The sequence below is a fragment of the Dendrobates tinctorius genome, unplaced genomic scaffold (genome assembly GCF_039654945.1).
Source record: "Dendrobates tinctorius isolate UK_male_01 unplaced genomic scaffold, ASM3965494v1 ptg000011l, whole genome shotgun sequence".
Classification (NCBI taxonomy): Eukaryota; Metazoa; Chordata; class Amphibia; order Anura; family Dendrobatidae; genus Dendrobates; species Dendrobates tinctorius.
The window spans coordinates 81,611,789-81,639,172 of record NW_027361679.1 but is presented as its reverse complement, the minus strand read 5'-3'; the positions used below and the strand labels follow the sequence as shown (position 1 = coordinate 81,639,172).

The following is a 27,384-nucleotide window of genomic DNA, read 5'->3' as shown; positions in this document are numbered from 1 at the left end:
CCAGTCTCAATGAGGGGGGGGGGGGGGGGGTGTGCTGGAGTCAGACACTCCTAAAGAGGCACACTCCTCTCCATGAATCAGAAGTCTGGAGCATCTGAGCTATACCAGGAGTCTTCTCACTCCAATAACTAGAGTGAGATATATGCAGTATGAAAGCTACAGATAATGCACTAGGCAACCTGTGGTGTCCTGCCCCTGCTCCACCCATTTTGTTGGAGCTGGGAGAAACTGGCGTGAAAAACGGCAAAAGTAGCAAAATCTAAACAGTTTCCAAAATTCTGTCATAAAAGCTTTGAAAAGTTGCAAAATTTGGACCAATCACAACTAGGAGATGGCCAGCCTAGAAAATTAAGCAATTTTTTCTTTTTAGATGATAAATAATATATTTACAGTATATCTACATGGCCATTACCTGTTCGATGAAAACACTAGAAATACTTACTGGCATGGATGCAAAGACTGAATAATGACTACAGCCAGGCCATTGGCCACTTTGTCGGTAAAGCTCATCGCTCCATACACAAAGGCTCCACTGTGCTGTGGAATCAGAGGAAACAAACAGTATTTTAAAATCAAACTTCAGTGTGAATTGGGGGAAAGTAGGAATAAAAAAAAAAAAAAAAAAAAAAAGAAATTTGACTTTCATACACTGCCATCCATTGTTTGCGAATATGTAGATTAATTCATAGCTGATTCATGGAGTCCTTATTGCTCCTATTTTATCTGGTGTTACAAACTGCTGCTTTTAAAATTTACCATTGGTGCATTCTCCATGTTGTGTTCCTTTTAGTTATCTTTATAGTGGTTGGAATAGTTTCCTTTTACATAGCTCCAAATACCATGTACAGCCATAATCAGTAGGGGAAAATCAGGCGATTGTCATATCCCAAGAAATTTGTGCTGTGAGAGTGTCTGTCAAATTGCTGGAGGGAAGATATGTTTCACAGAGGCCATTAACTTCAGCGATTTGAAGCCTAGAAGTTTCCTCCAGCACATTATGTGCCGAGAGGGGTTAGACTGCTATTTTAAGAGCTGAGTTTTTGTGGACAGCCAGAGTGGGTGTCCACCTTATCTCCACCCAAGTAAGTGTGTGGTCTGGGGGTTAAATAGTTGGCCTCCAGAGGCAGGAGTGTGCAACTTTTCCTTCCCAGGACACAGTGCTGGATTTTCTCTTTCCAGCTCTGCTGAACCATTTATTATCCTGAGCTTTCAGATCCCCAAAGATGCAGATACTGTATACCATTTTGATTGTTTTCCCTGTTTTTTGCCTGAAGGGCTGTGTTTATTGTCACTTTGTGTTGGTTTATGCCACATGTCTAATAAACCAACAGAAGATTTAAAGAGACAGTGTGCCTGTGTCTACCTCAGTGTGCAGCAGAATGAGCCGATCTACCACAGTGCATATTCTTGATATAGAAATATGACTTTACAGTTCAGTTAAAAGGACTTATCCAGAACTTTTTATATGGGACCAAGAACCTCCAGGCAGGTAGTTTCCTGTTCTGCCTGGTACTAATCTGCCAGATTAGTTGTCAAGGACCACTCCTGTCACCAAGGTCACTTCGACAGAGCTTCTTTTCTACTCGGTTATGGAGATGTCTTACTGATGGAGAGCAGGGTGTCAATCAACATGTCGGTAGTGAAGCCCTGTTGATTGAACACTTTCTCTTCCAGCCTGCTCTACTGCCATCACGTCAACAGAAGCCAGAGAGTCACTGCCTGAGCCATCAGATCTAGTTAGCAACTACTTACCTGTAAGTTCTTGGCTCCATACAAAAGTATAAGCAAAGTCCTAGATAATTCCTTTTAATTATGTCCATGTTGTGCAATCTATAGACCCAACTCATGCTTTGGCTCTGCATTTACAGCTCATCATTTCCATCTAATGGATAAAATATTTACTGCAGAATACAGACATTGAACTATACTTACAGAGTGGGGTCCAATGAGATCAGCAGTCATGGATAGAGATGTGACCAGGATTGTAGCAGACCCAGATCCCAAAATAACTGCAGCTCCATACACTGCTACACTGAGCTCAGGATCAAGCGCTACCCAGGCAGAAAAAGCAGCAATGGCCAGGAGACCTATAAAATATGTGATCTAGAGAGGAGAAAAGTGAAAAGGTTCACAAAATGCAACGGAAATAAAACATGTTATTTTCTGATAAGACTTAAACTCACATTGCGTCCAATATATTTGTTGATTGGCTTCATAAGGAATGAGGAAACAAACCCACTCACATACATGACCAGTGGAATTGTAGCAATGTAGTTCTATTAAAGAGAAAGAAAATATATATATGCAAGATAAAGAACTGCTACCATCATTTCAAATAAAGAATGGCACATTTTGGCCAAGTTATTATTCCCATCTTGGATATGTATGGCACATACACAGGAAGGGAGCCAATTTCAAGACCAGGGCCCCAACTCACTGTGAATGAAAAGATGGTAATTATGCAAATTATCTCTTCAGAGAGGAAGAGGACTAGAACTCTAGTGCCACCTATTGGAAGTAGAAATCCTTTAAGTAGCATATTTCCCAGAGGAGCATTGCGGTTTTAAGTTTCCTCACCTCGACATGCTTAGCATGCCATTCTCCGCAAGGAGAAATGATACTTCTTGAAAAGATGGTGGCACATCTCAATTTACTTCAACAATGAGTAAAAAACAAATATACTCAATATAAATTAGAGATATATTTCTCTATTCTGTGTTGTCCCATTCATGTAAAAAAAAAAAGGGAAGAATAGCTTAACAATTAGTTGCTCCATCTCTCAAAGACATGTCCATTGTCAAATTATAGTGACATATCCCTGGTTGTCAATTAAAGAAGCACGCCTCACATCAAAGTTTTCATTCTCTTAAAATATTGCAGTCATATTATACAGGACTGTGTTTTTCCAATTGCTCATTTTACCTTTCTACCGAGCTAATTCTTCTGTTTTCCCATTAGGTCTATTACATCAGGTGACTAAAAACTGACTAGCTGATGCCTCCCAAACTATGTAGAAACAGGAAGTCAGTATTCCCTGTATGAGTCACTGCAAACATTCCTGCTTTTATATAGAACAGAGAGAATTTAATGTGTAGAAAAGCAAAATGAGCAGTTGTAAGTACTGCAATATATTAGGAGGATAAAACTGATGGGTGAGCATTTTAAAAAAAGAGCCTCTAAGATTTGGGAGTAATGTAGCAGCAGGGAGAAATAAATTACGTTACAATCACCAGAGCAATTTTGTCATTTAAGGTGTACGCACTTGCAGGAAGAAAAATAAAAAATATACATGCTAAAGAATTTGTGCATTGTAAGGGTATTTGGGGGGGGAATTCCATTAAGAGGGCTTTTACGCAAGGAAATGGAATAAGCATAGGCACTAGAACATGCATACGAAAACACACCGGATCAGATAAGCACAAGTACCTTTAGTTCAAAATATGTAGTAGATGTCATACTATGACAGTGCATACTCATTAGTAAATTACTAGTAATATGCTAACAGGAACAAACAATTTCCGCTGTCCACAGCTTTCAGGAAGGATATATGAAGGTTGACAAAACAAAACAGGGAGAAGTGGCCAGCTTCCTATGTACAAGTCAAAGTTCAAGAATAAACGCCATTCACTGGAAACTGTACTTACTAGTTTCAGGTGCTACAGTTTTCCAGACTTTTGCACCACAAATGTGAATGTTTTTGTGCCACAGATGAGCTGAGCAGCTCATTAGTTGTCATGAAAGGGCAAACTACAGGATAACTCTCTACATGCCGTTAGGATCTTTGGATAATGCTTAAGAAAGTTGAAAAGCTCTTACTCTAGAGTATGCGATAATAAATATGAAAAAGATCTCACCTTTGGAAGATGCAAGGAATAGGTCAAGTAGACGGCTATATAGGTTTGTGCCAAATTTACTATGAGTCGAGTGCACATATATAAAAGAGCCACCTGAAAGCAACAAGTTGGGTGAAAAGATGCAATAAAACCCTTCATAAATACATGATCACTGCCACCACTCCATTCATATACTCACAGTTCAGATTATTTACCTGATAGAAAGAAGGTTCTACGAGCCAGTGTTTCCACAGAAGCAACGGCTCAGGAGAGCTGGAAAGTGGCTTGTGATGATCTCCATTGTCATCATCTGTTTCTGGAAGGCGTTGAAAATGTGAATTCTCCTTTGTTCCAATGTGGAATAATAGAGAAAACAATGCCCCAGTGCCCACTACAATGAGGGCCAAAGTCTGCAATACAGAAAACAAACGTTTATATAAGATTTTCCACACAGATTGTAGAGCCTATGAAGTGGTATTCAAGGTAGATCTAATCCACTTGATTTTACATAACTAATATGGTGTCTACATTGGGTGCAAATTTTTTCTGGCTCCCAGCAGAGTGTTAGCTCTCGCATCAGATGTGATTGGCTAGTTGGACCCTGGCCTTACGCTTCGGATTTCATCAACCTGGACGACTGATCCCTAAGGAGCCGATGCTAGAAGATGTCTGTGTACCAAGTCTGAATAAACCAGCTTGAGGCCAATAGGATTGTTGGCATGACTTCTTTCTTGAACTGCCCAAGAATCCTGGGGAGAAGAAGAGGCAGCAGGTATACACAAGGTCAGGGGCGGAGATATTGCTGATGCATTAGGGCCCAGAGGGAGGAGGGGTCATCTCAAAAAGGTGAGCTCTGTATATGTCCGGAGGTCTCACTGGCTCGCACCAGAAGCTGCCGAAGATATCAATGCACCCAGGAACCAGTTGGACAGCTCCGCTCCTCCACCTGAGTGAGAGTGGGGGAGAAGATGGCCGGGGCTCCCTGCTCAGGAGAGGATGAAGGCTGCAGCCAATGACTACAACAGGCCTGCAGGATAGGAGGGCTGAGGGGGACAACAGGAAGATGGAGATCTTCCAGCTACACAAAGTCCATGGGGTCTTCTGCAACTTATGAGGAAACAGAAGTAATTATACTAGTTGAATCTATTCTTTCTAGTCAACCTGTGCTGCTTCTACTGTATATACGTGCATGTGCCTGTGTCTATATACAGTAATGCGTTTGCCTCTGTATATATAGTATGTGTGCCTGTGTGTAGAGTATATGTATCTGACTGTATATGTGGTATGCGTATATATGCATGTGCCCCTTGTATATCTGATATGTTTGTGCCTGTGTACAGTGGGGAAAATAAGTAGGATACACTGCCGATTTTGTATCAAAATCTAACAGGTCTGTGATAGCAGAATTCTTGCTGGTTGGTAGGTGATCAAGTTATTTCATGAAATAAAATGCAATTTAATTATGTAAAAATCATACAATATAATTTCCTGGTTTATAGTTTTAGATTCTCTCACAGTTGAAGTGTACCTACGATAAATACAGACCTCTCCATTCTTTGTAGGTGGGAAACCTTACAAAAATGAGCAGAGAATCAAATACTTATTTCCCCACTGTAAAATGTGTGACAAATATTGATAGTGTGACTGACTTGTTTATGATGTAGTTTGTGCATGTGTGTTTGTCTGAGTCATGTGTTCATTGCGTGTCATGCATGCGCTGGTGTGATGTTTATGAGGTGTGTACTGCACTGAATGTGTGCGCTGTACTGATGCGACAGTGTACTTTTTACTTATATGACATGACTTGTGTGTGTCAAATAATGTTACTTAAAGGGGTTTCCTGTTTTCATTTTTTAATGCCCTAAAGCTTATGCTAAGGAAAAATAAAAATCCTGGGGGGGGGGGGTCAGGAATTCCTCTTTGCTACTGCACTTGTCTTTGATTTCAGGTTGTAGCCATGATGTCTGATTAGAACACGCGAGTACTGGATCTAACCACTGAGCTCAGCAGTCATTCCAAGGTAGTTGCCGAGCTCTGTGACTGGCTAAAGTGGTCACGTGTGACAGCGCTATTGCTCCAACTATGTTTACAGGTTGCAGCGTTAGAGAGATAGCACTGGACCAGGAGAAAATGAGCACCAAAAAAAAAAAAAGTGAAAATGAAAGACCCCTTTAATAGGAAGGGGCCTATCAATCCTTGCACATGGGCCCTTTTCTCAGTGTCCACCTATGCATAAGGTTTAACTGAGCTGACCTCTTAGTACGTCCAAAACACCCACTGTACATGGCAAAGCATATCAAATTCTAGCCAAACTGTGGGAGACTGTTGGAATATGGATGCCATCAAGATTCGATTCTAGGATACCCACTAGATGTATAGCGAAAGAACATTTCTGAATGGCAGGATCCCTTTCCAGGGTCAAGATGTTCCTTCTGGAGAAATTCCACTATTCAGTTAGTAACTCATGGGATGAGGACGGCAGATAGATCAGGGACGCAACAGATTGATGTCTGTCAGAATTGATTTAAAGTGGGTACTGTCCAGGACAAAGACAGGCAAGTCAGTCATATTTACAGAGTGTTGATTGGAGGGCCACCTCTTCTGGTGACTAGAAGTGCTGCACAGTTTTAAAACTACTCCATGGCCAAAGCAAATAACATGAGGCAGAATAGTAGGAATTAGTCCTAGCGGTAATGACGTTTCCAAGAGTCCATCATGACAGCACCACCAGGAGGTAGTCCTCCTTATCCTTTGCTCATCACTATAAATTATCCAATATCAACATGGGTTTATGAGGGATCAGTCTTGTCACACTAATCTGATAAAGTTTTTACAAGGACAAAAAGTTCCAAGCTAGACCTGGTTAAGCTTGTGAAAGTTGTCTATCTGGACTATTCAAAGGCATTCGATATGGTGCTGTAAGGCAGCCAGGGTGGTAGTCGTGGCAACAGGCTGTACGGTTCCCACACCCTGGCGCCCCACAGAAAATACAATGTCCCTTCTGCTGCATGTGCAGCAGTACACTTACGTTCACTGTCAGCGTCCCCTCTGCTTCTGTCACTCCAGCTCCGCATTCCCAAGCTTCACAAACCATCTCAAAGACATAACTCTTTTCCAGCAGTTCAACTTTACTGAGCAGATGGGTATTCATCACACATTCAGTACAGTGTACGCAGAGAAGCATCTCTCTAGCTTTTTCTGCCTTCCGGGCAGCCTCTATTATTCCTGATAACTCTCTTCTGGCAATTCCTGCCTCGCTTCTGTACAATCCCTGTCCCATCCGTGTCTTCAGTTCCACCAGCTTCCTATCATCCCCTGGTTCAGCTTCAACAGAAGAGGTGCCAGGTTCGCCACTCAGCTTCATCTGCCCCGGTCGTAGACCCCAGATCCTTCTTGGAACGGTCCTGGTCTTTGCAGGTGAACGCCTGCATGACTCAGCCTGGTGCCCCTCCCTGCTGTAGCAGCTTTAGCCCCACGACTGGCAGACACTCTCACTGCTGCTCCTTACTCCATGCCGCCCTGGCAAGGCTGTCCAGGCTCTGCTGACTAACCAGGAAGTATCTCCTATATTCGATTGCTCTGCACTGCTCTAAAGTGGGTTTTACACCAAGCGATATCGCTAGCAATATCGCTAAAACGTCACTGGTTTTGTGACGTTATAGCGATATTGCTAGCGATATCGCTATGTGTGATACTTACCAGCGACCGGCTCCCCCGCTGGTTATCGCTGATCGCGCGAGAATGTCCAGCTCCATTTCTCGTCGGGCGCTTCCTGCTGAGACGACGAGCGACGCGTGGAGGCGGGCGGGAGGACGCCAGGATCGCTGTGTGTGAATGGTAAGTATCGTGCGCTGCGTCGCTGCTGCATCGCTGTGAGATCTTTCTGTATGAAAGCTCACTAGCGATCATTTAGCGATGCACCAGCGATCCTGACCGGGTCGGATCGCTGGTCGGATCGCTGGTGCATCGCTAAATGTAAAAGGGCCTTAACTCCTCCCCCCTGGGAAAACCCCTATGCTGCCTGTACCTAAACTAACACTCATAAACCCTCTCTCTAATATGCCCATCTGTTCTAACCCCACTATTGTCCTATACTGCTAGTTCCTATTCTATCCCTAATCCTCCATAGGACACATGGTACATTTACATTACAACACATCAAACATCAAATACAGTCACAATAATGAACATTAGGAAACCACACACAATAAATAGACCAGAGAAAGGGAAGCATAGGAGGGTCCCCGTCACCTCTTTACAGTGCCACAAATGGTTACATAAAATGAGAGAAATGGGACTAGAGGAAAGTTTGTGCAACTGAGTAACCAATAGCTTGATCAAAAAGTTTATTAAGGGACATACTATTTTGGTCACAGTTAACAGTGGTGTACATCAGGGGCCAGTATTGGACCTCCTTCAATTTTTAACCCCTTCATGACAGCCCTTTTGAACCCCTTCTTTCCAGAGCCATAGCTTAATTTATCCATCAATATGGCCACGTGAGGGCTTGTTTTTTGCAGGACAAGTTGTACTTTTGATAGACACCATTGGTCTTAATATATGGTGTACTCGAAAACGGGCAAAAAAAATTCCAAGTGTTGTGAAATTGCAAAAAAGTGAAAGCACACTTTTTTTCTACCATGTTCCCCAAATGCTAAAACTGACCCGCCATTAAGATTCTCCAGGTCATTATGAGTTCATGCACACCAAACATGTCCAATTTCTTTTTTTTTTTTTTTTTAAGTGGTGAATCAAAAAGATGCAAAGTTTGTTATAAAAAAAAAAAAAAAATTGCGGCATTTTCCAAGACCCGTAGCATTTGTTTTTCGTGATGTGGAGCCGGTGAGGGTTTATTTTTTGCATGCAGAGCTGTTTTTAATCCCCTAACAACCGCCAATATGCCTATTCACGGCAGCAGTTAAGGGTACTTAAACCACAGCACTGCTTTTTAACGGCGATGAAGTTTAAGGTTATAGCGCCCCCAGAGTCTGAAAATGCGCCGAATGTTCTCTGGGGTCTTGGCTACCCCCGACAGCCGAGACCCCAGAGAACATGATCCGGGTCGTTTTTACTGACCCCAGTGTTGCGATCCCTGTTAACAGTATAACAGTGACCGCAGAAAAAAAAAAAAAAAAAAAAAAAAAAAAAGTCTGATTTGCCATTTAATTTTTCTTTCCTCTGATGTGATCGCACATCACAGGAGAGAAATAGGGTCCCCCGAGGTAACCTCCGGGGTCCGGGAGAAAATTGCGGGCACATGTGCAGTGAGCCTGCCAAGATCTGCTGGCCGGCACCAATAGGAAATGTTTCCTATTTGTTCATTGATCATTGCGATAGGGTCGATCAGTGACCAAATAAAAAAAATAAAAAATAAAATAAATAAGGAAATAAAAATATATTTCCATTTTTCCCCCATTAGTGATAGTGTTGGGCTAAAACAATCTGGGCTAAAGCGATTGTTAGTTCTAGGGTTATGGTTGGGATTACAGTTAGAGTTGGGTTTAGGGTTGGAGTTCTATTTGGGAGATTTCCACTGTTTAGGCACATCAGGGGCTCTCCAAAAAAGACCAAAGAAGAAAAGTCCAGCTCCAGGAGATAAAATCCAGAAACTTTTATTGAATCATGGATAAAAACAGATTCATAGCTGCTTGTGATCAAATGACAGCAAACATATTGGATTACTGCATGGGGATATTCCCAAGGTATCTGTACGTGTTTCGAGCACAAGTGCTCTTAGACTCAGACTTTTCTTTTCTTCTTTGGACTGCTACATACGTCTTGGCAGAGATGTGTCCGTGCTCGGAGCTTTCAATCAGTTCTTATGAACTTACCAAAGGTGAGCTGAAATTCATCCTTCTCAGCTCTCCAAAAGAGACATGGCGTTCGATCTCAATTCCAGCCAATTACGCGTTGAAAAAGTCAAACAAACAGTGCTCCTTCCCTTCCGAGCTCTGCCGTGCGCCCAAACAGTGTTTACCCTCACATATGGGGTATCGGCATAATCAGGAGATATTGCACAACAAATTTTGTAGTTTCTCTTTTTACACTTGTGAAAATTAAGAAAATGGTTTTGAAGTAAAAGGTTTGTGCAAAAAAGTTAAATGTTCATTTTTTCCTTCACATTGCTTCAGTTTCTGTGAAGCATGTAAAGGGTTAATTAACTTCTTGAATGTGGTTTTGAGCACCTTGAGGGGTGCAGTTTTTAGAACTGTCACATGTGTATTTTCTGTCATGTAAACCCCTCAAAGTGACTTCAAATGTGATGTGGTTCCTTTAAATAAATAAATGGTTCTGTACATTTTGTTGCAAAAATGAGAAATCGCTGGTCAACTTTTAACCCTTATAACTTCCTAACAGAAAAAAAAATTAAATTGTTTCCAAAATTGTGCTGATGTAAAGTAAGCATGTGGGAAATATTTATTAACTATTTAGTGTGACACCACTCTGATTTAAGGGCATAATTCTGATTTTGAAAATTGCAAAATTTACCATGTTTCCGCTTTTATCATAAACATAAGTCATATCGAAGAAATGTTACCAATAACATGAAGTAAAATAGGTCATGAGAAAAAAAAACAAAACACCACAAAACCCACAGTCCCAGAATCAGTAGGATCCGTTAAAGCGTTCCAGAGTTATAACCTCAAAGTGACAGTGGTTAGAATTGTAAAAATTGGCCTGGTCATTAAGCTGCAAATTGGCTCCATCACTAAGCGGTTAATGATACCATTTTGGTGTGGATACAATATTTTGATCGCCCGTTATTGCATTGTTTTGGCGACAAAAAAAAAAAAAAAAAAAAAACGACAACACACAACCTCTGGGGTTTTGACTTTCTTCGCTATGCCGTTTCCCAACTGGATTAATTCCCTTTATAGCTTGATAGCCTCAGAATCGCCCAATCTATGTACCCACGTATGCAGAAAATTCCTGACTGAAAACCGGACTCCTTCCCAAAAAATGTGCGTTTTTTCCAGCGCGTCCCCAGTCTCATAGAAAATAGTTAGAAATGTGGATTTTTCCGCAAAATTAATGAGCATGCTGTGTTTTGTACCGCGATGCGTTTTTTTCACGGAAAAAACGCATCAATATGCACAAAAAGTGCAGAATTTATTAAAATGAATGGAATGCTTCTTGTAAGCGTTTTTGCTGATAAAAATGCTTAAAAAAAAAGCGAAAAAATGCTTACGTGTGCACACACCCTAAGGCTATGTGCCCACGTAGTGTTTTTTCATGCAAAATATTCCTGAGAAGAAATGCACACCCTCTTCCCGGGAAAAACGCAGGCGTTTTATGAAGAGCTTTTGTTAAGAGTTTTAGCATGCATTTTCCTATGCGTTTTTGCATTACAATTGAATGTATGCGGAAACGTGTAAGTTTCCGCAAAATAAATGAATGTGCTGCATTTTTTTTCTGCTGAGCGTTTCCTCAGCGGAAAAAAAACGCACCATTAGCACAACATGTGCGGATTCCATTATGTTTCCATGGGATGCTTTGCTTAAGCGTTTCCGCAGCAGAAACATGCATCTAAAAGTGCAGCGGAAACGCTTAAAAAAACGCAATGTGGGCACACAGCCTGAATGTGGCGATACCAAATACTGCTCTGGCAAAAATTAAGAAACCACTGCATGATGTTCAGTATGTCTGACATGTCTTCGAATTTCCTTGCACTAAATTTTTATTTGTTTTCAGAAAATGATCAAAATAACAAAAAATGCAGCGCTTGTAGACCTCAAATAATGCTAAGAAAACAAGTTCATAATCATTTAGAAACAATAATGTTTTTAAATCAGGAAGTTCAGAAATCAATTTTGTGGAATAACCATGATTTTTAAATCACAGTTTTCATGCGTCTTGGCATGCTTTCCACCAGTGTTTCACACTGCTTTTTGGTGACCTTATGCCCCTTCTGGTACAAAAGTGTAAGCAGTTCTTCGTTTGATGGCTTGTGACTATCCATCATCCTCTTGATTACATTCCAGAGGTTTTCAATGGGTTCAGGTCTGGAGATTGGGCTGGCCATAACAGGGATTTGATGTGGTAGTCCTCCATCCACACATTGATTGACCTAGCTGTGTGGCATGGCGCATTGTCCTGCTGGAAAACACAGTCCTCAGAGTTGGTGAACATTGCCTGAGCAGAAGGAAGCAACTTTTTCGAGGATAACCTTGTATGCGGCTTGATTAACCTGCCCAATTCACCAATCCTCCACCAAATTTCACAATGGGCGCAAGACACTGTGGCTTGTACCCTTCTCCAGGTCTCCGTCTAACCATTAGACGACCAGGTGTTGGGCAAAGCTGAAAGCATTAAGTTACGTACCGGTAACGGTATTTTTCGGAAGCCCATGACAGCACCACGAGAGAGGGGATCCGCCCTTCGGGAACAGGAAACCTACAGATACAAAAAGGGCGGCACCTCTCCCACGCATCAGTTGGATTACAGAGCTTGAGAGGCTACCATGGTTAGTACACCGCATATACACAATATATACAACCTATCCTATTTACAATTTTTTAAACCATCTCCCACATAAGGTGAACTCGCGAAAACAATCCTCTAAAGGGGTGCACCCTTATACGTGAACAAGGGAGGGAACTAAGGGTGCTGTCATGGGCTTCCCAAAAATACAGTTACCGGTACGTAACTTAATACTTTATTCGGACTCCCATGACAGCACCACGAGAGAATTAGAGATGTAAACTAATTTAGGGAGGGACTACAGCCTGCAGCACCCTTAGCCCGAAGGTGAGATCTGAGGAGGCACCCATGTCTAACCGATAGTGGTTAAAAAAGGTGGAAGGAGATGACCAGGTGGCCGCCTTACATATCTGGTCCATTGATACTCCCAATCTCTCTGCCCAGGATGATGCCATGGCACAAGTGGAATGCGCCCTCAGGTTCTGTGGAGCCGGACCGCCACCTGCTGTGTAGGCAAGAGATAGCCTCCCTAATCCACCTCGCTAATGTGCGCTTTGACACTCACCCTTTCCTGGGACCTTGAAGGATAAAAATAATGCGTTCTCCTTCCTCCAAGGATCCGTGACTGCTAAATATTTAAGTAGGTATCTCTTAACATCTAGAGCCTGAAGTTTTTTTTCTTTAGGATTGGATGGATTAGTGAGGAAGGAAGGCAGAACTATTTCTTGTGTCCTATGAAAATGAGATGCTACCTTGGGAAGGTATGCCGGGTCTGGCCTTAGGATTACTCTATCCTGCAAGAATTCTGCGTAAGGGGGCAATCTGGAAAGTGCCTGTATGTCGCCTATTCTACGTGCAGATGTTATTGCTACCAAAAAGGCTGTCTTAAGTGATATTTTTAGTGAAGCAGAATCCAGAGGTTCAAACGGTTTTTCTGTCATGGCTGTCAGGACTAAATTTAAGTCCCAAGGTATACACCTATCTTTGAGTATGGGTCTCGATCTGGTAACCGCCTTGATGAATCTCACCACCCAATGGTTACCAGCAATGTCGCATGCAAATAGGGCCCCTAAAGCTGAAACCTGTACTTTCAATGTACTAGTGGAAAGGCCCAACTTGAGATCCCTCTGGAAGAATTCTAGAATCTGTTTTATGGGTATTCCATCCCTGATATTAAACTCAAAGGTGGACAGGAATTGCCTCCAGGTTCTAGCATAGATACCTGTGGTGGTTTGTTTCCTACTTTTAAGGAGTGTATCGATTACATTTTTTTGAGAAACCTCTATCCCTCAATAGTGTCCTCTCAAACACCATGCCGTCAAACACAGTCCCACTACTTGTGGGTGGTTGACTGGCCCCTGGTAGAGGAGATCTGGAAGGTTCAGCAGTACCCAGGGATCGCTTACCGACATGGTCCTCAACCATGCAAACCAGGTCCTTCTGGGCCAGAAGGGGGCAATCAATATGACTCTTGCCCCATCTTCCCTGATCTTCCTCACTACCAGAGGTAGAAGGTTCAAAGGCGGAAAAGCATAAGCCAGCGAGAAGTCCCATTTTATTAGGAGGGCGTCCACGGCCAGTGGATTTTCCCTGGGATTTAGGGAACAAAGTTTTTTCCTTCCTGCTTTCTTTGGTGGCAAAGAGGTCCACCTCCGGAGGACCCCATTTGCGGACAATCTGGTTGTAGATGTCTGAGTTTAAAGCCCATTCTCCCTGCTTTAGGGCCCTGCGACATGTTGTCTTTTCCGCTGATGTGGAGCGCGGTTAAGATAGAAAATTTTTCTCTGCTATCTGAAGGAGACGTTCCGTTATCCGCATCAGGGCATTGGAGCGGGTTCCACCTTGGTGGTTGACATAGGCTACCGCTACCTGGTTGTCCGAGAGTATCCTCACATGATGGCCCTGTAGATACATAATGAGTTTTTTAACGGCCAATTCAGTCCCCAGCAGCTCCCTCTGGTTAGATGAGGTCTCAGCATCGGAGTCCCACTGTCCTTGTACCACTATGTCCCCCATATGGGCCCCCCAACCCCAAGGACTAGCGTCTGTGGTTATTACGCGGGTTATCTGCATCACCCAGGGCACCCTCGAGGCTAAATTTCCGACATCGAGCCACCACCTAAGAGATGTAATAGTTGAGGGGCTTAGCAATACTTGACCCTGCAAGAAGCCCTCTAAGGTTCTGCTATTAACCAGGACGTCTTTCTGAAGGGCCCTAGTGTGGAATTGTGCCCACTTGACCGCTGGGATACATGAGGTTAGGGAGCCTAATAGGGACATGGCCTGCCTGAGGGTCATGGAGGGTCTATCGATTGCCCGAAGAACCTGCTGCTGTATCTGCTGTAATTTATCTAATGGTAACAGACACTGCTGAGTTTCTGAATTTAACAGCAAGCCTAGAAACTTCTGGACCTTTAAGGGCTGAAATCGGGATTTCTCGTAATTTATTATCCATCCGAGGTTCTCTAATCTGGACTTAGCTTTTTCTATCTGAGATAGACAATGGTCCACTGAATTTCCCACAATCAAAAAATCATCTAAGTATGGGATAATTAAGATGTCAACTTGCCGTAAATGAGCCATAACTTCGGCCACTATTTTTGTAAATACCCGGGGCGCTGCTGAGAGACCAAAGGGAAGGGCTCTATATTGATAATGACGGATTATACCGTCTATTGATACCGCCACGCTCAGGAACTGCTGGAAATCTGCGTGGATGGGTACATGATAGTATACATCTTTCAAGTCCACAACCGCCATAAAACACCCTTCAAACAGCATCTTTATTGTAGAATTAATGGACTCCATTTTAAAGGTGCGTTTAACCAAAAATTAAGGAAACGTAAATTAATAACCGTTCTGAATGTTTTATCCAATTTTTGGATTAGGAATAAGGGAGAATAGAACCCTCTTCCTCTCAGATTCTGGAACCTCTATCAGAACGTTTTTCAGACACGTTCAAGACCTCTGCTTCTAAAGCTGCTTGCTCGAGGGGTGAAGACCTTAAGGGTGTTGGTTTAAAGGTATCCCGTGGGACTTGAGTGAACTCCAACCTGAGTCCGGTGGATATCACATTCCGCACCCAGTCACTATTGGTGACCTGTAGCCATGCTGGGAGGAAGGATGACAGTCTACCCCCCCACGGGAATTGCTAGTCATTGGTTCTGTCTTTTTCGCTCTCGACGAGCGTCTGAACATAAAGCCCGTACCTCTTCTCCTTCTATCCTCCCATCTGGGACGGTCTATATTAGGGGAAGGGTTACGCCTTCTCCCTTGACCGAACCTCCTATTAAACGGACGTTGGTAAGATGCGGACCAAAGATTTGGGAATTTTTTCTCATCATCCCCGGCCTTCTCCAGCAGTTCGTCCAGGACTGCTCCGAATAAATATTCCCCCTCACACGGGATATTATTATTATTATTATTATTATTATTTATTGTTATAGCGCCATTTATTCCATGGCGCTTTACATGTGAGGGGGGTATACATAAAAACAAGTACAATAATCTTAAACAATACAAGTCATAACTGGTACAGGAGGAGAGAGGACCCTGCCCGCGAGGGCTCACAATCTTCAAGGGATGGGTGATAATACAGTAGGCGAGGGTAGAGCTGGTCGTGCAGCGGTTTGGTCGATCGGTGGTTACTGCAGGTTATAGGCTTGTCGGAAGAGGTGGGTCTTCAGGCTCTTTTTGAAGGTTTCGATGGTAGGTGAGAGTCTGATATGTTGTGGTAGAGAGTTCCAGAGTAGGGGTGATGCGCGAGAGAAATCTTGTATGCGATTGTGGGAAGAGGAGATAAGAGGGGAGTAGAGAAGGAGATCTTGTGAGGATCGGAGGTTGCGTGCAGGAAAGTACCGGGAGACGAGGTCACAGATGTATGGAGGAGACAAGTTGTGGATGTACAGAGTTTCGCCCTGGACTGAATATCTCCCGGCCAGCACTTTAGCCACAGGGCTCTCCGAGCCGCATTAGAGAGTCCTGCTGCCCTGGCGGCCATTCTGACTGCATCAGCCAAGGCATCTGCTAGGAAGGCTGCGCCATCCTGGATTGGTAGGGCCCCAAGGATTGCCTGTCTAGATGTTCCTTGTTTTAACTGCGACTCCAACTGGTCCAACCAGACCATCATGGACCTGGCCGTGCAAGCTGATGCTACTGCTGCTCTTAAGGAACCGGCTGCCATCTCCCAGGTATTTTTAAGGAAGGCATCTGCCTTCCTGTCTAGAGGATCTTTAAGGGACCCCATGTCCTCAAAGGGTAGTGAGGATCTTTTCGATGCTTTCGCAATAGCTACATCTAATTTGGGGGCCTTGTCCCAAGTATTCATTGCTGAATCGTCAAAGGGATATCTCCGCTTGAGGGCTGGTGGTAGCGACCCTCTTATCTGGCTTTTTCCACTCTCTGCGGATGAGATCCTGAATCTTTTCGTTTAGTGGGAAGACTACGCTTCCTCTGCTCCAGCCCCCCCGAACATTACATCCTGCATGGATAATTGAGGCTTCGGCTCCTCCACCTCCATTGTCCCTCTGACTGCCTTTACTAACTTGTCTACTCGGTCAAGCGGCAGGCAAAACCGACCAGAGTCCTCTTCTTCTGAGGACGAGGGAGATGAAATATGGGAGTCCTTACTTCTCCACTCTGTCGAGGAATCTGACTCCACCGGGTCCTCACCCCTTAAACTTTCTGGTTGGGACAGGGATTTTAGGGTTTCCTTCATCTCTGCACTTACTATATCCCTTAAACACGCCGCTAGTGCGGACGACTCCTCCGCCACTGTCTGCTGGATACAGGGGGGACACCTTTTTGGGGCATGAGTCTGGTAACAGGCATGCACAGAATGCGCATTCCCTGTGTTTGGTTTTACTCGTAGCTTTCTTCCCCTAGAATAAAACATAGGAGGCCCCATCACTGAGTGAACATTCACGAAGATCACTTACCAGTGCCACAATCAAGTACCGGAGAATGAGGGGGATTTTTCTCAGTCGATGCTCCTGTCCGCCTAGAGGAGCCTTTATGACTGGACTGGTCACTTCGTCCCGGACGCTCCTTACTGTCGCGGGCCTCTTTCTTCTTCTGTTTGACCTGCCTAAGGTCATCCAGGTGCAGCAGTGAAGATTGTCGCTGTTGCTTTTGCTGCTGCCGCTCCTGATCGCTCTCCATTGCTGCTCGCAATAATGAGGCCAAGGCAAGGCACCCATCTAGGGTCCTGCCTATATACCCCTCCTCCAGACAGCAGATTACCTCCTGCCACGCCCTCCCCCCTAATAGGGCCCCCCTCCCCAGCTGGCGCCGCTTTGGGCAGGGGAACCGGCGCTTACCGGCGTCCTTTCGATGGGCGCCGCCATCTTGGGTCCCCGCCGACCCGGAAGCGCCCCCAGGCTCCGCCCCCTGACGTCACTGCGACGACGTGACCGGAAGTCACGCGGGACGCCCGGGCTCTCCACTATGGAGCGCTCCCTGGCCCCAGCGCCCTGCAGCTGCGCCGCCCCCCCCCCCGCCCCCCAACCTCCGCGATCGGCGGCGGCTTCCACTCCTGGAGACGGACCTCCTCTGGGCGCCGCTCCCTGCTGTATCCACCACCGCCGTGCCACCCATCCTGGGCCACCGTGGCGTCCTCCAGACCCCCTCACTACCTGTACCGGTCGGCCTGGGATCCGGTATATCATCTGTAGGATCCCGTCCCCTCAGGAACAGGAAACCAACTGATGCGCGAGAGAGGTGCCGCCCTTTTTGTATCTGTAGGTTTCCTGTTCCCGAAGGGCTGATCCCCTCTCTCGTGGTGCAGTCATGGGAGTCCAAATAAAATTAGACTCAGAAGATTACCTTTCTCCAGTCCTCTGTGGTCCAATCCTTATGGTCTTTGGTAAACTTTAGCATGGCTCTCCTTTGCTGCTCATTGATGAAAGGCTTTTTTCTAGCTTTACATGACTTGAGCCCTGCCTCTAGGAGCCTGTTATGAACTATTCTTGCCATGCACTTCACCCCAGCTGCCATCTGCCATTAGTTTTGTAGGTCACTTAAGGTCATCCTGTGGTTGCTGAGTAACCTTACAATAAAAGGACGGTCATCTCGGTCAGTGGAGAGTTGTTTTCGCCCTCGGCCGGTCTGTAGCTTTGTTGTCCCCAATGTCTGATGTTTGACCTAATTGTAATGGACTGCCACCTTAGAAATTTTAAGGATGGAGGCAACATGACGCTCACTGTACCAGTCTGCTAGTCAAGCCAGAATTGAGCCCTTTTCAACTCCTTTGGCATGGTTAAAAGTTAATTTCTCCATCGCTTCATTGGGGGACACAAACCATGGGGTGTATGCTGCTGCCACTAGGAGGCTGACACTATGCACAGAAAAAGGTTATCTCCTCCTCTGCAGTATACACCCCACCGACCGGCACTAATTTCCTCAGTTTAGCTTAGTGTCAGTAGGAGGTGGACCCTGGTCTTTCATTAGACCCATTTCTACCTCAGTGTGCGTCGTTTTTCTTTTCAGGTACAAAGATCACAAGAGGGATACAGAGTGATTGGTCACATCTGTAGTCCCACAAAGACTGAGTACGGCCACCCCATATCCTCAGCTCTCCATGGCAGGACAAGAGCCCGAGCACAGATGCGTGTCAGGCGTTCCAGCTAGTCTTCGCCCCCCGTCTCCCACCCACTCACACACCAGAGCCTGCCGGTCTGGAAGAGACGCGAACATCCTTCTCCATACGTTGAGGTAACATTTTCCTCTGCAGGTTTGTCCTCAGAAGACAGGATCTTTACGGGCAGTGACAGGGTAAGTATGGGATCCCCAAGTGGCTTCTCCTAACGGCTCTCAGCAGCCTCTTTACCCTGGCCCCCCTCCACGGCTGCACATTTCATTTCTTCACAGCAGCCGGGCTGTAGGCATGGATCCCTGAGGAACGCTCGCCGCGGCAGTACAGAGTTACCTCCGCGCCGCCCACTGCATTTACTACAGGCCCCGGCTTCAGTTCGGCCCTTGTTCGGCACCGCGGCCACACCCCCCGCCTTCTGGCTTAGGCGGGCTTCTCTCCTGCCTGTTCCTGACCCGCCCACCACTCTCTCCCTCTGCATCTGCGCCCAGTAGGCAAAGCTCAGCCCCCTAGCCTTCCTATGGCAGCGGGCAGAGCCATCCTCGACCTGTCTTACTGCGGTTAACCCCACCCTTCTTCCTGTGTCCTCAAAGAGCGCGCTTTTATCCGGCTCCTCTCACGCTGTCGCTATTTTACAAGCCTGTCAGCCGGACTCAGTCTCATATCTGACCCTGCAGGATCAGACGAGCCATGCGGCATCACTTGCTGGAACCATCTCAGGACACCGGACCGTGAGTAAGCTCTGCTACTGCAGACTGACACCCTCCTCTGCCTCCTGTCCCCCAACCTCCTGGCACCCCTTCAGCGTCTGTCCCTCATTATGTCTAACTAAGTCTGATCGGGGTCATTCCCCTGCTTCCTCCACTGGCACTTTGGTCAAGTTCTTTGCATGTTCTTCTTGCAATCGCAAACTTCCCTCAGGTCAGTCAACTCCCCTCTGCCTCAACTGCAGCAATCCCATTCAGCCCGCCGCCCAGGAGCCCCTTACTGCCCCACGTGAGAGTGAATACCTCATTCCCGGGTGGGCTTCTCCATCACAATCAGTGGCGGATCTCACCAGGGTGTCTCAGTCCCTAGTGGCCATTCTTGATAAGTTGCCCCTAGACACTTCTGCAAGATCCAGCAGGTCACAAGAGGCTCCATCTGAGCCAGCCAGCATGAGCCGCTAAAGACCCAGGCAGGATCTCCGGCCGGAATCCTCCCCTCGCCCCATCTCACCACATAGTCCTTCCCAGCAGTCTCCTTCCTGTGCCTCCTCACCCGAGTCAGGCGAGGCATTCTCTGACGTGCCATCTGAAGAGATTTTAGAACTGGATTCGGACCATGCCGCGGACATGAAGGTTACGGTACAGAACCTCATTGCAGCGATTAACCACACCTTCGAGATCAGACTCCCCTGCGAAACCCTCAGATCAGGAGGTTTCGTTCAGGCGGGCAGAAGCACCTTCCAGAGTCTCCTCTTCTCACTGAGTTTGACAAGCTCCTTACTAGGGAAAGAGAAAATCCGACCAGAACCTTTCAAAGAGGGAAGCGTCTCGGCGTGCTGTATCAGTTTTTCTCAACAGCTCACCGACAACAGGTCGGCTTCCCACTCTGTAAATGCTCCTGTGTCCAGACTAACACGGACCTTCCAATTTCAGGTGTGGCGTCTCGGAAGGATTCTAACGACAGGATCATAGAATCCTTAGCAAAGTCAGCATTCGAAGCAGCTGCTACGGTGCTAAGCCCGGCCTTCGCTTCCACTTGGGTGGCAAAAGCCATAGCTACTTGGGCGGAGGATCTCTGCCAAGGCATTCTTGATGGAGCCCAACCAGAACATCTGGATGAGCTAGCCAACCAGATCTCCCATGCAGGGGAATATTTAGTTTCTGCCTTAGATGCCGCGTCTTGTGCAGCTCAAGCGTCCAGCAACGTAGTTGCAATTCGGCATACTATTTGGCTCAAGGCTTGGCAGGCGGATTTATCAAAAAAGTTCCTTACCGATCTGCCTTTTCAGGGAGCGCGTCTCTTCGGATCCCAGCTGGACCAGATTATTAATGACGCCACTGGGGGCACAAGCTCTCTTCTCCCTCAGTCCAAACCTCGTAGACCCCCTCCAAGGTGTCAGTTTCGGCCTTTCCGCCGCCTCGCTACGGCAGAACCCTTTACCAACCAACAAAGGACGCAAGCACGCCAGGATAGGAAGAAGGTCTCCTTTAGGCCCACTCCCTCTTGGCGATCTCACTCCTCCCAGGGAAGATCCTCCAGGTCCAGAACTGGACGATCCACATCGGCATGGACTATCAAAGTTCCGAGGCACCTTCCCAACTGGGCGGCCGACTCCTTTCTCAGGGACGTCTGGCTTGCCTCGGTGGAAGACGCGTGGGTCAGGGAAGTTGTATCCTCAGGATACAAGATAGAGTTCGTATCTCGGCCCCGGAATCGCTTCGAGTCCCGACCTCCGGGTTTCTTTGCATCCATCGCCTCCATTCTCAGCTCCAGGGTGATTGTGCCCGTTCCCGAAACAGAACGATTCACAGGGGTTTGCTCATACCTGTTTGTAGTGCTGAAAAAAGGCGGCGCGGTTCAGCCCATTCTGTACCTCAAACTACAGGTCCACCTGCGACATTTCAGGATGGAGTCCCTTCGTTCAGTAATCGTTTCCATGGAGGCGCAGGAATTCATGTGCTCAATAGACATTCAGGATGCCTATCTGCATGTCCCCATTTTTCCCAGGCATCAGAAATTCCTGCGTTTCGCTATTCATCAGGACCACTACCAGTTTGTCGCCCTGCCGTTCGGTCTCGCCACAGCGCCCAGAGTGTTTACAAAGATCATGGTGGTGTTGATGGCCCTGTTGAGGCTCAGAGGTCTCGTCCTCTTTCCATATCTCAACGACATTCTAATCAAAGCTCCGTCTTTTCACCAGACTCTCCAAAGTCTTACCGTAGTTCGACACCCTGTCCAGTTTCGGGTGGCTCAAACAAAAGGAAGTCCTGCCTTGTTCCAACTCAATGTCTTGTGTTTCTAGGCTTATTGTTCAACACCCGTCAATAAAGGGTCTTTATCCCAGAAGAGAAGATGATCTCTCTGCGGCGAGATGTACGAGCGCTGCAGAGCTCACAGCTTCCATCTTTCCGGTCTGCCATGAGAGTCTTGGGAAAGATGGTGGCGACGGCCAAAGCAATTCCCTTTGCTCAGTTTCATTCGAGACCGCTTCAACAGGCCATCCTGTGTCAGTGGAACAGGTCTGTTCTTACCCTGGATCGTCCAATTCACCTTTTGTACCGGGTCAAGCAGTCCCTCAATTGGTGGCTGACGTCACCTCTCATTTCCCTAGGCCGGTCATTCCTTCCAATTCACTGGCAGATTGTGACAACGGACGCCAGTCTTCTCGGCTGGGGTGCAGTGTTTCGCAATCAGACTGTTCAGGGCCGGTGGTCAACTCAAGAGACAACTCTGCCGATCAACGTCCTCGAGATACGGGCAATTCTTCTGTCTCACTCACTGGGAAAGGCTTCTCAGGGGTCTGCCGATCCAGATTCAGACAGACAATGCCACAGCGGTGGCATATGTCAACCACCAAGGGGGGGACACGGAGCGCCTCTGCTCTAGCGGAAGAGTCCAAGATTCTCCACTGGGCAGAGGCATCAGTCCCAGCGTGGACAACTGGGCTGCCAATTTTCTCAGCCGTGAGGGTCTCGCGCTGGGAGAGTGGTCCTTACATCCGGACGTCTTTCATCAACTTTGCCGTCGTTGGGGGACTCCGACGTAGATCTGCTGGTGTCTCGCCTGAACAGAAAGGTCCCACAGTTCGTATCCACGGCCCAAGATCCTCTCGCAGTGGGTGCCGATGCTCTGACCATTCCCCTGGTCTCAGTTCAAGCTGCCCTGTTTCCTCCCCTTCCGCCCAAGCCGTTGAAGAAAATCAAGGCGAAGCAGTACCAGTCATCCTCATCGCTCCGGATTGGCTCAGAAGGTCTTGGTTTGCGGACATCGTCAACCTTCTCGCGGAGGTCCCCTGGAAGCTTCCAGACAGAGCAGATCTGCCGTCTCAGGGTCCAATCTGCCACCCCAATTCTCTGCCGCTCAATTTAACGGCGTGGCTGTTGAGACCGCGGTTCTGAAATGGTCAGGGTTTTCGGATCGGGTTATCCACACCATGATCCGGGCTAGATTTTGTCTTCCAAAATTTATTATCGCACGTGGAAGGCCTATTTCACTTGGTGCGAGGCCAATGACATTCCACCCATGTCCTTTTCTATCCCTTCTATCCTGGCATTCCTCCAGGCAGGCTTAGATGCAGGCCTTGCCCTCAGCTCCTTAAAGGGTCAAGTCTCGGCGCTTTCCATCCTTTTCCAGAAGACGCTGGCCTCCCGACCACAGGTCAAGACTTTTCTTCAGTGAGTGGCTCATGCGGCACCTCTGTACCGCGCTCCTGTTGAACCATGGGATCTCAATCTGGTTCTGGAGGGTCTACAAGGTTCACCCTTTGAGCCTCTCAGGGAAGTTTCCCTTTCGCTTCTCTCCTGGAAGGTAGCCTTTCTAGTGGCCATCACCTCCATCTGGCGCGTGTCTGAGTTGGCGGCCCTGTCTTGTCGCCCTCCTTTCTTGGTGCTCCACCAGGATAAGGTGGCCCTGCGGCCCCCGCCTTCCTTCCTTCGGTGGTGTCCGCTTTACACCTAAATGAGGACATTGTTCTTCAGTCCTTTTGTCCAGGTCCAATCCACCCTCTTGAGAGCTCCTTGAACAAGCTAGACCTGGTCAGGGCGATGAAGGTATACCTTGCTAGGACTGCACCCTTGCGGAAGACAGACTCACTTTTCGTCATTCCAGATGGTGCGCGGAAAGGTCAGCCGGCCTCCAAGGCTACTATTGCTCGTTGGATCAGATCGGCAATTTTAGAAGCCTACCGTGTCAAACATCGAGTGCCTCCTCCTGGAATTAGAGCTCACTCTACCCAGGAAGTGGGTGCCTCCTGGGCAGTGCACCACAGAGCCTCCACGCTGCAGCTTTGCAAAGCTGCAACCTGGTCTTCGATCCACACGTTTGCCAAATTTTGCAAGGTCCACACCTACGCTTCGGTGGACGCCAGCCTAGGCAGAAGGTTCTTGCAGGCGGCGGTGGCGAGTTCTCAGACCTAATGGAAGTTTGCTTCTCCCTCATCAGGGACGTCCCATGGTTTCTGTGTCCCCCAATGAAGCGATAGAGAAAACAGGATTTTTGGATTGCTTACCGTAAAATCTGTTTCTCGGAGCCTTCATTGGGGGACACAGCACCCTCCCATGTTTTGCAACTCCTGTTCTTTTGTTGGTTACAGTTGAGTTGTCTGTTCTCACTCTAATTTGTTACTTCTACTGCTTTCTGACTGAGGAAATTAGTGCCGGTCGGTGGGGTGTATACTGTGGAGGAGGAGCTAACCTTTTTCTGTGCATAGTGTCAGCCTCCCAGCGGCAGCAGCATACCACCCCATGGTTTCTGGGGCAATGAAGGCTCCAAGAAACAGATTTTACGGTAAGCAACCCAAAAATCCTGTTTTTTCATTCCTATTACTTTTGGGATAGTACTAGTATTTGTTTTGCCATCCAGCTTGTCCTATTGCAAGAGGATTGTGAACACCACAGCAGGGTTTTTTTTTTTTATACTTTCCTTCGTTAAATAAGATATGGTTCAGGTGATCACCTAATCAGAAGCACATTAAGTAGAATGAGGTGTACTCTGGTTGGAATTCAACTGACGCTGGAATGGCTGTCAGACATGTAGAGAAGCTTATTTTTATATAACTGTGCAGTGGTCTCTTAATTTTTTGCCTGAGCTGTATGTGTATGCTTGATTTTTTATGGTTTTATTTTGAATGGGGCGAAAGGAGGGCGATTTAAACTTTTTAAAAAATTGTTTTCACTTTTTGCATGCTTCAATATTCTCCATGGAAAAGTAGAAGCTGCAGTTGTCCAATCGCCTCTGCTTCACACAGGTGATGATCAGATCGCCTGTGTGTAGCAGTAATGCTCACTTGTTAGGAGTGATAACCACCAGGCGGCACTCATAGCAATCTGGCTAGGACAACCATAGAGGTCTGCTGGAGACCTCTGGTTGTCATGCCAACCCATCAGTGATACACGATCACGTGATGGAGGTCACCTATGGGCGGGGTTTCCGGCAAGAACAAGTTAAGTGCTGTAGTCAGATTGACAGCAACATTTAACAGCAATGAGTGGATCGAGATTCCACCCATGGCTGTTAGAGGCACATGTCAGTTGTTCAAATCAGCTGACAAGTGACGAGAAAGATGTGGGCTCAGCACCGGAGTCCATATCAAAGGGGGAAACACAACATGCACAGCACACGTAAGGTGCATGTTGTGAAGGTGTTATGTTACCTCGAGGCATATAGTAGAATTTCAATATTTGCAGATAGGAGGATATATTTTAACACTACAATGGAATTTGTGGCAAACCTGGAGGCTTGGGCTGAGAAAACAAACTGAACAATTATGTATCAAATAGTAAGATGCCAAGTCAAAAGTGGCAGTGAAGACTTGGGCATTTGCCCATCTCAAGAGGCACGTTCCAGCATAGGAAACTTCTGGAGGAACGATAGACATCAGGGGACATTTATGTCCCTTATTTTGCACAACCCATAATTGACTAACTTTTCTTATGTATAGGTAAATCGCCCAACAAATTTGCCATCATTTACACTGAAAATGGAAAGGTCAGTTTAAGAAACATAAGGTGCACAGAACAAATTTAAGAGACTTGCGCCTCAGACAGCTACAATAAAGCCGCTTACCACAAACAATTGAAGTTCTGATAAAAGAATCTGTCACCAGGTTCTTGCCACCTAACCTAAGAGCAGCTTAACATGACAGACCCAGATTCCAGTGATGTATCACTTACTGATCTGTTTCGTGTAATTTTGATAAAATCCACTTTAGCAGCAATGGATCATGAGGACTACCAGGTAGTCAAGCATATTCATGAGTTCTTTATAACCCACCATGCCACTGATTGGCAGCTCTGAACACTGTGCATGGGCAAAAAAGCTGCCAACCAGCTGTGTGGGCGGAGTTATGCAGAGATCTGATAGATAAAAATAAAATGGTGATATCAAAAGGATAGCAAGCAGCCCAGTAAATGATACATTGGTCCAAGATGAGTTGGCAAAAACCTGGTGACAGATTCCCTTTACAGATCATAATCTGAATCAGAATCCTCTACTAGATAATCACTCCATGGCCAAGATCGAAGACCTGGCTTAGTGTCTGCAAGAAGGGTACAGGTTGTGCAAGAGTTAAACACATCTGGATTATTGTGCATATTCATGATAAAAAAGGAAGTGGATTTAAAAAGGGCCACGTCCCACGTTAACATACCCTGAATACAGGAACATCCTGCCATCCCAAACGCTCTGTATCCTCTGCTGCACCCAACTGGAAATGCAACAGCAACCAAGCTATTCCATAAACCGAAATGTTTGCCAGGACTGTAAATGCATACCTGTGAAATTGCAATGGGGAAATTGGCATGAAAGAAAAAAAAACACAAAAAAAAAAAAAAAAACACGACTTATCCATGCTCACACTATAGAAGTCATTTTTTATCATCTTATTTTAGGACATTTCATCTCGGATATATAAAAAAAAAAAAAAAAAAATGTTCTGGAGGAACACTACAGGAACTGTGGCACTTTTTTTAAACCAATGCAGATATTACACTATTTGTGGTCCTTCTTGAAATGCTGCAGCTATCTGTACAGTCTGGGGTCATCTTAAGATAGAAAGAATTTGTCACCAGGTTTTTGCTACATCATCATGTAGTGAAAGAGACCCTGGTTCCAGCTATGGATCACTTAGCTTACTGGGTGCAGTAGTTCAGATTTTGCATTAAGCAGAGCCAAGAAAGCTAACCCCACCCACACCAGACTCTAGGTTGTGTATTGACAGCGAGCGGCTTATGACAGGAGTGGGCTGAGTCCGTTTATTATGTTCCAACTAATCAAACTAATGATAATGTCCTAGTGATAAAACACTCAATGTATGTAAACAGCAGAACACAGCCTGATAAGTGACATCACTAAATTCAGTGTTTTAATCCCTTCCTCATATCTTCAGATTACAAAGCAAAAAACCTGCCGCCAGATTCCCTTTAAAGGGGTTTCACCAAAAGACATGTCTGATCCATGTAGTCCCTCCACCTATAACAAAAATCCCTATACCATGCCTGAATGGATAACCCAATGTTAGTAGTCAGTCAAGGTACACAAGGAATAATGGTAATCTAAACCACAGTATGAGTGTACCCTCAAGACCGGTGTATATAGGATACGCCCCATGGAAATTGCAGATCAATTAATAACGTACACTGTAGAATAACTTGCTAGTCTTGCCATTTGGTTCAAAGTTGAAAAGCAAGTTTTATTGAATCGTATGAATATATCAATTAGCCAGTAGATAGCACCACATAAATGAATAAGGGGAAGGTATAAACATAATTAGTATCCCAGAGCTTAATATTCATACAGTAGCAAGCCCTGCGATTTCCAATAGGAGTGGATACCAAG

At 46.0% G+C, this 27,384-nt stretch overlaps 1 protein-coding gene across 2 annotated transcripts in view; it reads right to left on the bottom strand.

Moving 5' to 3' along the window:
* Positions 1-27,384, bottom strand: part of MFSD12 (major facilitator superfamily domain containing 12) — a 116,297-nt gene that overhangs the window by 37,658 nt on the left and 51,255 nt on the right. For both annotated transcript variants that reach the window (XM_073543760.1, XM_073543753.1), the window contains exons 3-8: positions 26,198-26,321; positions 4,049-4,243; positions 3,855-3,947; positions 2,184-2,276; positions 1,933-2,103; positions 443-537 (exon numbers count right to left, since the gene is read on the bottom strand). In XM_073543760.1, coding sequence (XP_073399861.1) covers positions 443-537; positions 1,933-2,103; positions 2,184-2,276; positions 3,855-3,947; positions 4,049-4,243; positions 26,198-26,321 — 771 coding nt within the window. The remainder of the gene's footprint in view (positions 1-442; positions 538-1,932; positions 2,104-2,183; positions 2,277-3,854; positions 3,948-4,048; positions 4,244-26,197; positions 26,322-27,384) is intronic.